This window comes from Rhincodon typus, chromosome 24 (genome assembly GCF_021869965.1).
Source record: "Rhincodon typus isolate 14 chromosome 24, sRhiTyp1.1, whole genome shotgun sequence".
Classification (NCBI taxonomy): domain Eukaryota; kingdom Metazoa; phylum Chordata; class Chondrichthyes; order Orectolobiformes; family Rhincodontidae; genus Rhincodon; species Rhincodon typus.
Window position 1 is genome coordinate 23,568,539 of NC_063355.1, and position 11,475 is coordinate 23,580,013.

At 37.6% G+C, this 11,475-nt stretch overlaps 2 protein-coding genes across 4 annotated transcripts in view; one reads left to right on the forward strand and one right to left on the reverse strand.

Moving 5' to 3' along the window:
* The window catches only part of morn3 (MORN repeat containing 3), a 56,229-nt gene extending 49,424 nt beyond the window's left edge, over positions 1–6,805 (forward strand). Inside the window, exon 5 of one of the 2 annotated variants that reach the window (XM_048611342.1) lies at positions 4,361–6,805. In XM_048611342.1, the coding sequence (XP_048467299.1) occupies positions 4,361–4,438 (78 nt within the window). In that variant the 3' untranslated portion in view covers positions 4,439–6,805. Of the gene's footprint in view, positions 1–3,216; positions 3,832–4,360 lie in introns of those variants that run through there. The other variant, XM_048611341.1, reaches the window with a different exon arrangement.
* Positions 6,806–10,316: 3,511 nt separating this feature from the next.
* The window catches only part of LOC109923315 (calcium release-activated calcium channel protein 1), a 10,596-nt gene continuing 9,437 nt past the window's right edge, over positions 10,317–11,475 (reverse strand). For both annotated transcript variants that reach the window (XM_048611343.1, XM_020523354.2), the window contains exon 2: positions 10,317–11,141. In XM_048611343.1, the coding sequence (XP_048467300.1) occupies positions 10,599–11,135 (537 nt within the window). In that variant the 5' untranslated portion in view covers positions 11,136–11,141 and the 3' untranslated portion in view covers positions 10,317–10,598. The remainder of the gene's footprint in view (positions 11,142–11,475) is intronic.

An 11,475-nucleotide genomic window follows, 5' to 3' on the forward strand; every position in this document is an offset into this window, starting at 1 on the left:
TACCTCCCTATATTTGAAAGACGTGGATTTGTTTAGAAATTGTCAAGATATATCAAAGTACATATTATATTAAAAATTACATTGAGCTGCAATTACTGTTGTTATGTAAGGAAACAGGTCAGGCATTAATGCCAAATTGTATTATAAGCAACAAGCAGAAGAGTAACAGACCATAATTTACATTAGTGAGGTACTGAAAAATATCTGCAACCAAATAAAGGCAAAGTATTGTGGAAACTGGACATCTGAAACAAAAACAAAAATGCTCGAAAAACTGCAGGTCTGGCATCATCTGTGGAATGAGAAAAAAAGATTTAAAACCTTAAACTTTTTGTTCCAATTCCAAAATCTTCACTTGGTTTCTCTCTGTACAGATACACCAGACCTGCTGAGTTTCTCCAGCATTTTCTGAGTTTGACATCTGCCATTAGTTAGCCATGTCCTTGTCCATTAAGGACTTTAACTTTTTTTGCAAGACATATTGCAGGAATTGAGCTATAATGTCCTAGTGAAAGAGACTGCACATCTAGCACCTGAATAGACAGGGAAAACAACTGTTTATGTCCTTCTGTGTAATTAACATTTACCATGTTATCAAAAAGATACTCAGACTGAAATGGACAAGAATCTCTGATAAATTTAGTTTATATTTACCTTGCAAATACAGTAATCTCATGTCAGTGTATTTCTGTGGAGAACCAGAAAGCAAGATTTTGTTTTTCCAATCATGAAAACCACCGAGACAGTAACTTCTGAATTTTGAGTTTAACTGCGCATCTACCCTCTGCCTGAAGTTTCTGTATCTGTTTGTCTCAAAATTACTTTGACAACAAATTGAGGTTTATTCACTTAATCTAGACTGTCACATTTTCTTTCTGCACCTGAGCCACATTTAAACAATTACAATGTCTCTACCAACTATGCCATGAGCCCTCAATGTGGTAAGTGTCCCAATCTCTGAACCAGGAGACCCAGGTTCAAGTCCCACCTGCTTCAGAGGTGTGTGATAACATTTTTGGGCATTTTGGTGTACAGAATATCACTGTTCCTATCTCTGTGAGAGCTCTCACGGTGTGATGGCAGTGTGCCTATATCTGAGTCGGGAAGCTCAGGTTCAAGTCCAAGACATGTGTAATAACATCTCTAAACAGTTCTGAGGAAGGGTCACTGGATCTGAAATGTTAACTCTGATTTCTCTTCACAGATGCTGTCAGACCTGCTGAGCTTTTCCAGCAATTTCTGTTTTTGTTTCTGATTTACAGCATCCGCAGTTTTTTTTTAGTTAACATCTCTGAACACTTGATGTAGAAAATACCTACAAACATTGAATCAAAAATAATGGTTAGAGAATTCAACAGAAGTAGTGTGATTAACAATTTACAAGCACTCCAGTAATAGAACCACTAAACAACCATATTCAATGTTGTCAAATCATTGCAATTAACTGACTATATCTGCTAACTTATTAAATAAGTTGTACAATTATACACATTTTATATTCAAGTTACAAATTTACATTGAAGATTTAATTCCGTGCAGTTGAAAAATTTGATACATTAGTATGAATCCTCTAGGAATACAAGACTATCACCAAAGTTTAGACACAGTACTCAGCGGTTTTCTACTCAATACCAGCAGGTCATGACACCAACATCATTGTTCCCAGATAGTAAACAAACAAATGAAAATGTATTTATTCAAACAGTGATCAAAAAATTGGAACAGACTGCTGCATAATTAATTCAATTCCAGGGTTTCAAAAAGTGTATAGACCTAGTATAAGAAAAGGTTTCGAAATGTTAGACTTACTGTAGGGAGAAGAAAGGGGATATTAGATGAGGCAGACTAGATAGGCCCCTTGTTTTCTCTTCCTGAAACACATTGCTATCCTACTTTGTGGGAGGTATAGCTTAGTGTAAATGTCACTGGACTCAATCCAGATCCCCAGCCTAATGTTCTGGGATATGTTTGAATGTTTGAATCCCACCATGATAGATGGTGAAATCTGAATTAAATAAAAATCTGGAATAAAAAACTAACTTAATGGCTACCATGTAACCACTGTGGATTGTTAGGAAAACCCACCTTGATTCACTTGTATCCTTTTAGGAATTAAATCTGCCATGCTTACCTGGTTTAGTCTATGACTCTTAACTGCAGTTAGGCTATAGACTGGTGCTCCTTGGTTACTGTGAAGATTTTGGTGGACCAAGAGAGTCCAAAATTAGTAACAGTCTTATGCACAAATGCAGGATTACCCTCCCCAGCCTGATCAGTTGCAGTAATGGAGTCACTGGCAGAGGGGAGGTATAATTGCAGGCACCTCTGGAGTGCCCTGAGATTAAACTTGTGTGCCCATCTGTTGCTCCTCCTCCGCTCTTGTTGCCTGCAAATCATACCCTGTTTCCTTCAGAAGAAAGCATACCAGGAATGAGGTTGAGATGCCTTGTCTACCTCTTACCATTAATATTGAAGACTCAGCGCGGGTCCAAGCACATATGTAGCAGCCACTGGGAAATCTGCTCGACTTAGGTCTTCATGCAGCCACAATACTTTCCATGCAGATAGCCAAGTGCTCACATGCCCTCATTTGACAAAATAGGGCTAAATCCTCAATCTTTCATTCCAGTTTGGTGAGGGCTTTTAGCATCCCTCATGTTCCCATGCCTGTCTGTGCAGGTTGACCATTTCAGTTAATGCCAAATACAAAGGAAGGTCTTCTGCATGGGACTCACTAGGTGTCTGGTCTCCAACAATCTTCAGTGCCAGAGATTCCAGTGCCAGTGGTTCATTTCCTGTTTCCCACCCTCTAACAATAGTTCTTGGATTTCACAATTTTATAAGGAACAATATCACATGGATACAGGCATGGCTCAACTCAAACTTGTTTATTATAAGAATCCTGCTAATAAATAATAGTACTGATCTTCTTGTACAAAACCTTAAGGCTAATCTATACGTGACTACATCTTGATTGGTTTGTCTGATTTAAATCCCTAAACTATTTAACGTTGGCTCCCACTCAAAAGATCACAATGTCACACTTATTTGGGGAAAAAAACACCTTTAATGAGAAACCACTGGCAAAACCTTTTCTTCACAGATGCTGCCAGACCTGCTGAGCTTTTCCAGCAACTTTGTTTTTGTGGCAAAACCTCACGTTTCTGCCCCTAGCCTAACTTAATCTCGACCTAAACCTGTTACTGTTTCCATCAGGAATCTGGACATGGCATCCAGTTTGCTGTCAGCCCCTCCAGATCATCCAGCCTCATCGATGATACAGTTGAAATCACCAGCCACAATGACCAGCCTGGATGTTACCTGCAGCAGTGAGAACTGCTGAAGCACTCACAGACATTCACTCTTTACCAGAGCATACCTGTGAATTAGTCTTGGGACCATTTCTGTAACATGATATTTGCTACAAGGAGGCATCTGCCCACCACCTCTTTAATTTTGCAGCTGAAGTTGCCTCCTCGCAGCAGAATATTCAGGCCAGAGGAACCACAATCGTTACCTCCCAACCAAGCTGCTGGCCTGTGGATCCACAGAACCATTTCCTGCAGCTGCTGCGGTACTGTACCTTGCACTCCTGTGGAAACAGGAGGTCTGCTTTGACATTGGCCAGGAAAGCCACCGTGGAGACATCGTCTATTATATTTATTAGAAAGCTCTGACAAACAGTCAGCACTGGTGCAATGGGCCAAATATCTTCTGTGCTCCACCACTGAGATTTTACATGTCTGGACTGATTTGAGACCATAAGAAAACCATAGTGATCTATGGTAGATAGCTTGTTTGACAAGCCACCACCCTATTTTAATAGGTCATAACAAGAATGAACATGACTGTTTAGTTAAACAATGTTTCCTAAGTAACATGATTAATTGTGCAACTATGTTCCAGAATTTTTTCCATCTGTAGTTAAGGAAATCTGTGATTATAATTCCAAGTTAATGTTTCCATCTGTGTTTAAAACTTATACTTTGGACATAGAAGTTGGTAGCTTTAGTTGGACTGTACCAGACAATGGTTTTATTACCTATTTCTGGACCTAATTCTGGTGTACAATGATTCTTTTCTTCCTTTATCATATATTTGTATTTGAATATTGTTCAGCTCAGCAGATCTATTAAAAAGCTACAGCTTTTCATCAATCTTTCATTTTTTCCATTATCTACAATGATTGTTTGAAATATGAACCAGATGTATTTTAAATGATAAATCATTCAGTATGAGTGATCTTCATGTTATCAAGGAAGGATGAATGAATAACTTTAATAACTATTGTTTGTTGTTACAAATGTGGTAACTACTGCAACAGAGATTTAAGCATTTTGCTTTTGTTTTCCCCTCCCAGATTAAGCTACGCAATCCAACTTATGTTTTAGAGAGAGCCAGATCAAGGTTTCTGGATAAAAATGAAGAAGATACGTAATCGTTGATTCCTCTCTTCCACAAGTTCAAGACAGCAAAATTCAAACTATGTAAATGACTGTCCTTTTCAGAATGGCACATATAATCAATCTCACATACACTAACTTTAAATTTGCCTTTGGTAAAACACTCAACTACACTTACTTGTGAACAATGCATATGCAAATTTGCAAAGATTTTCTGCAACAATTCCAAAGAAAACCTTTTTATAAAGCATCCATCTGTAGCAAAAGAATAATCTGCAGTGTTTAAATTGAATAATCTGGTGGATAAACACTCATCTATTACTAGGTAAATAGAGATTCTTTGAGGACTCTCCACTGCATAAATATTTTGGTGCTGTTGTCTGCATCTTCAAATCATAACTTGATCCTAATCTGCTTTTTTTTGTACTTCCATTTCTATTTGCCTTAATCCCATCCTTTAAGACTTTCATATTTCCACTCTTCCTTGAGCTTCCTATTGCCTTATGCCAATAGCATTGTTATTTAAGCATCTTACACAGTACAATCCAGCATAGGGACAGGCCTGTCAACCCACCAAGCCTGCACCGATTCCTAATCTTTATTTAGACTGCTACTTATTGCTCATACGTGATTTCTATCCCTCTGTTCACCTCCCGTTTATGTGTTTATCAAGACATGCCTTCAATGTTGCTAATGTGCCTGCTTCCACCATCTGCACTGGCATTGCGTTCTATCTTGTGTGTGAATAAACTTTCCCTCTCATCTTGAACCTGTACCCTCTTACAGTTGATCTCTTCACCTGGGAATAAGCCTCTGACCACCCAGTCTATTTATACCTTTTAATTTTGTTGACCTCTATCAGGTTGCTCTCTTCGCCTCTTTCACTGGAATAACAAGAGTTTATCCAGCCTCTCTTCATAAATAAAACTCTCCAGATCAGATGTCCTGGTAAACCTTCTATGCACCCTCTCCAAAGCATTCACATCCTCTGGTAGCATGGCAACCAGAACCGCATGCACTATTCCAAATATGGCCTAACTAAAGTTTTGTACAGCTGTAACATAACTTGCCAACTTTTATATTTGGTGCCCTGACTGACGAAGGCAAGTGTGCTGTATGCTTTCTTGACCATCTTGTCCACCATTGCCATTTTCAGAGATCTGTGGACCTCTTATGCACAGATCCCTCCATATGTCAATGCTCCTAAGGATTCCGCCATTTGTTTTATAATTCGCAGCTGAATTTAATCTTCCAAAATGCATCACTTCACATTTGTCCAGATTAAACTCCATCTGCCATTTCTCTGCCCAACTCTGTAATCTACCTGTATCCTGGTGTATTCTTTGACAGTCCTACTCACTATCTGCAACTCCACCAATTTTGGTGTCATCCACAAACTCACTCGTCAGACCACCTACATCTTCCTCCAGATCACTTCTATATATTACAAACACAAGGTCTCGTAAGTGATCTTTTCTTTTTTCCCCCCAGCTTTTTGTTGAGTTCCTTAAAATTTTGTTCCTCTATAATAATATGCTTCGGTTTGGATAAAGGTCATACCCAAAATATTGACTCAGCTAAAGATTTGGTGGCTCTCGTCCTTTCAATTTAAGGTTTCCAGCTGATGCAGTTTTTGTTCAAGCCAGTGTATTGTTTCCATTTTTTTTCAGCGTTGTAGTTGATCAAAAACTAAAACTCACAACAGTAGATGCCATGATTTGTTTTAATTGCTAAATTTTATAAAAATGAAACACGGGGGAAGTAACCTCCTGCTTTGCTCACTCTCTAGAAATTCTGTTTGAAAGTGAATCAACAGAAAATAGAAATGTTCTTATCCAAGTCACCACAGTTAAGTAGCACATAATGATGCTGATGTATCTAAACTCATTTGTTAACAATGGACACTTAGGAGAGTAAACCTTTCTCCAAAATGGGTTACTACTTTGTGGGATGAACATTTTAAATTAAAAAAAAAAGATTATTGAATAATTTACCACATTATAACATATCTAACAAACTGCTGGAAATTCAGAATGACTATTAACTTAGATACACTGCTGACAGGGAAATGGAAGCTGGAAGATCGGAGATTGTCTGATCCTCACTGGCAAGTTTCACTTTCTGTGGTTTCAAAACTCCCGGGTTCTTAAAATCTCAATGGTGGAAAATTTGAAACAGGCAATGTAGTGACTACAGCTGCAAAAATTCTACATTAATTGGTTCATACTGTAAGGTTTTGCTGAAAGCTCAGTGTTGCTGAAGTTTAGCTTCCCGTTCATTGTGGAAAGGCAAATCAGGGCAGGGCTTATCAGTTTTGCTTTTCATTTGTCAGAAACCTTTATTCCTTTTTATGTCGAAGGATTTGCTGAATAATTGTCTAAATGACAGGAAGGCTTTTTAGGTTAAACGTTTTATTTGGCAATGCAAAACAGTATCAATCCCTTCAGAATAGTGAAGAAGTTGAGTTATTCAGATACAAACAGCCACCACAAATGGAAAAGCTGGCGATTTGGGAAAACTTGAGAGTGATATCTGGTGAAACAAGAAGTTAGACATTTTGCAGTAAAAAATCAAATGATGACAGACAAGCCATTGTCACTAATAGAAACTCAATGGAGAAAAGAGGAATTTGTTGGTGAGGTGACAGGAAGGATGGGTGAAGGCTCATGTGGTACATAAATACAAACACTGAGTTGAATGGCCCATTTTGTGTTGCAGATCTTGTAAGATTTCTGTAATATGAATAAGTAGCAAACGTGAAAAAGGACGAGATGTAAAATGTTTTGGGAATAAATGACACTAGATTAATGGATGTTATGACAATGCCCATCAGAAGTCAGAGAACTCTGTTTGGCTCAACTTGCTAGGTGGATACATTTTTGGCAGCATTTCTGTATACCCAGGCCATAAATCCAGAGTGTGCTATTTCATGAAAACTTGTACATTTTGAAACTTGTAAAACTTCAGTGCCAAACATAACTGATCTGAATCAGGTGCTAAACCAAGTATTTATGAATTTTAAATATCTACAGTATCAATTTTAGTTAAGAAAAGCTTTACAGGAAGCAAAGTCATGTAGGCAGGAAGTACGTGGCATCTGTTTTAAGTGAACAACGCTTTGAAATCTAAAACCAACTGTGAAAACTCTGTTCCAGTTACTTTTCTGTATTTGTTTTAAACTAATTTTTAAAGGAGGTATGTTTTTGCTCTTATGGATTTCAAGACAGTAAACTAATAGAAGAATAAAGTACAGATGAAAGACAACTTAGGTCATGTTCAACATCATGTTTAAATGTTTAAACAACTCAAACTTCTTTATAATAAAGGTTACTTTCCTTCAATAAAGCAACCCTATATTTGGAACATTCAAACAATACTATAATACTTTTTTCAAATATTCAGTAGTATGGTTGGATATGTGCAAATTTCAGGTACTGTTAGATAATTGATGTTTGATATTTTGGTTGCTTTGTAATGGAGTGTTAAATTCTCAAATACACTGTACCCATGTTATTACTGGTTAATGTTCTGAAGATTTTTTTTGTGGACGTCAAACATGTAATAATGGAGAGGGAATGAAGTTCAACTTCATATCAAAATACTGTTTCTGCTGGGTGGGGGTGGGTGGCGGTGAAAATATGCCAGTTGAGTTGTGACAGGAAAATGCAGACAAATTAAAAGCCAATGGTTGAAACTCAGCTGGTCAAGCAGAATCTATAGAAAGATGATAAATAGAGGTATGGTTTCAAATTGACCATTTGTGAGAAATGGAAGAAAAAAAACCCCAGGTTTTAAGCAAGTACACAGGCACAGAAATGGAGTGTGGGAGGGGGTAAGATGGTGGAAGCAAACAAAAGGGTCTCTGCAGAGTGCTGATACAAACCAAAAGGATATGAGAGAGAAATAAACAAAATAGATAGTTTTGAAGCGGTGTAAATGGGCACAGCAAGAAAGTAATCATTACCCACTGTCTGAAAAAAAAACAGGTCAGGTGTTGTGATTTGAAATTGTTGAGGCTAGAGCTTATGTTGAGCTTCATTGGAACAATGCAGCAGGCACAGTTCACAGGGGAGGGAATTAACATGACCCAACAACTGGAATTTCAACATTCACAGTACAATGCTTTAAAGTTCACCTTGACATTGATCTGCAAAATAGTTTTTCTCTTTCCCTTTCCTTCCTCTTTGGTAGCTTTGTTAGACATTAAAACAGAGTATTGTATTGACCTATATTCTGGAGTATGATGTAGTTTCTGATGCATAATGACAGCAGTGGTATGACTGAGAAACTGTCACCCAGTCTGACTCAAGTGTTGAAAACAGGAGGCATGACAGCACTTTTACTGGGTAGTTTTATAGACAGAGTACTTTACCATTACAAAATTTAAAGTTTAGAAAAAAGGTTCCTTTAGACCATTTGGACAAAAGTAAAGCCACCTGAAGTTCGAACTGTGCACAATTCCTGAAGAACACCTTTCTCACACGGAGAGAGTTTGGAAGGGAGGCATGGTGAGCAGTAAAATTCAGGTCTGGTAAAGAAAGCATCATGGACAGAATATACATGGCTAGCACATGGAATATAATGAGCTTTTTTGAAAAATCATACTATTCTTTGTCTTGCTGCCAGTGGCATACACTGCATCAGTTATTTTCCCCACTTGACAGTGTAAAATATAACTCAAAGCTTGTAAATACTCTAAGATCTTAGATATAAACATGCACTAAAAATGTACACAAAGTGACCATTTGCTCGAGGTGATGTGTGACTCAAGCTTTTGAGTATTGACATTTAAAATTCAGAATTAACATTTAAAAAAATACTTACTAAATAGTCAAAAGATGATTGACCACAATATTCCAAAACAATTGTAAGAACTGTTCTTGGGAGCCCAATTATATTTCAAATAGTTCCTCAAAACGGGCTTCATATATCTAGAGACTAATAGTAGTTTCCTCAATGAGAAAATTATAGTTGGCAGCTAAGTGACTGTATCCAGCATGGTTTTAAACACAAACAAATGGAAAGCAATGTTAAAATTTATTACTTAGGGTAGTTTTGATACAAAACAATCCAATCATTCCAGGGAATGATTGCCTTTTTTCAGTCCACAATCTGGAAACAAGATGCTTTATTCTTATCATCCTCTGAACAATGCTGATGTCCCAAAACTCTTAGACAATTCAGAAATTTTTCAGTAGTCGGGATGAGGGACTTCGTTGCAAGAAAAACAGTCCTGGTCTCCATATAACTGGAGTAGGTTAACAGAGAGATTAATAGAGGTGTTCAAAATGATAAAGTTTGGTATAAGTAGACAGGCTAATTATTACCGAAAGGTCAGTAAGAGTACACAGATTCATGGTAATTGACAAAAAAAAACTAAGACTGGAGGAAAATAATTTAAATATATAAATGCAGGAAATTAATCTGCACTAACTGAAATCACGGTGGAAACAGATTCATTGCTAATTTTCAAAAGGGATTACAAATTCTTGCAAAGGAAACATTTTCAGTTTATGGAGAAAAAGAGGATGGATAACTTTTTCAAGTAATCAACAGCACAATGGTTTGGAAGACCTCCTTCGGTGCCATTTGAGTGGATGAAAAAAGGTGCAGAAACAAGAAGCACATTTAATAGTTTGGATGATAACATGGTGAGAAGAAATCAACCAATGAAGGGACAAACAACATTCATACAAGAGGCAGTCAGTTGGGCAAGACAACTTGACCACAATTTTACTAATCGACTAGAATGAAAAGTCCTATCACAAAGCACTCCTAGTTAATTCCACAGTTAAGTGACAGTTAACGTTTAGTTAAATCAGCAGCAGTGCACAACCTTTAATTTAATTTCAATGAAATAATGGAGGAATAAAATTGTGGGTTAGGTCAGTTATCCTATTAAGACACCCAATCCTGTGTAGAACAATCTCTTTAATGATGAAAACTTAAACAATCCAATTAAATCCTGTACAAATCCAAAGTAAATACATGCACTTTGCCATTTTATGGCACGAATTTAAATCTCGAGCAAAAAAACTGTACTGGTCATTGTCCCAAAATATCCAATAGTATTAATAGATAGTTAGATTGTTCTTTGTACTTCAGTTAAGTCACTCGGTGCACCGAGTGCTGTAAACTGTACAATACAAAAGCTATTTCCCCACAGTTTACAGTCAGTCTTATCCAAAATGAGAACTAGTATGGTGCAGTGTGTGTCTCTCCTCGGTCCAGCTGATCCTGCAGTTGTGCAAGAACGTCCAATTCTCTTTCAACTCTCTCTGTTTTGTGGCTTACCAATGACCGATAGAAGTGAACTGCAAATATAATAAAAATTATTCCAAATGGTACCATAATAGTTGTGGATGTAATAGCTGCAGCTTGTCCAGATGTTATTGATGCATTATTTTGTTCATTTTTAACCACAGGATGATTTAATGGAAGAAATTTAACCCAACAGAGTAGTACAACCTCTGCGAGAAAAAGCAAGGTGCCAATGACTGTAGAGAAAGCCCATGCAAGTTCAATATGCCTGTGCATACGCTCATGAGGTGACTCATGAACAGAATTTAGATTGTGAACATTGCTTACAGCCTCTATATGTGGGAGAATACAAGTACTTATCATGAGAGCAAAAAGGTGTACTGCAACTAGCACAGTAGTGCAGGCACTGAAGGCTATCAGGAGACCTTGTGGGTATATGTCACGGTTTGTCTCAAGTTGCACTTCCACCATGGCTACCTAAAAAACAAAAAGAAAAGTCGTTTCTAGAAGTTGCAAGACATATTGTTGGGTTAATGCTTCATCTTTCACACTTAATGCATCTCACCCCCACACTATTCTGCATTTCTCACAACAATGATGAAGGATATGAGACACCATGGGGTGGGGAGAAGAGCACAGGGTTACATGGAAGGTATAAGGAGACATCGGTGGTGGAGGGGGGGGGAAAACATGAAGTGAAAACACTTGCCCTAGAGAGAGTGTATGGAGGAGAGAGAGGAATGCTACTTTTCCCTATAACAGAGATGAAGCCCCAGAGCACCAAAGACCATTTACACCGCACTGGCTCCCC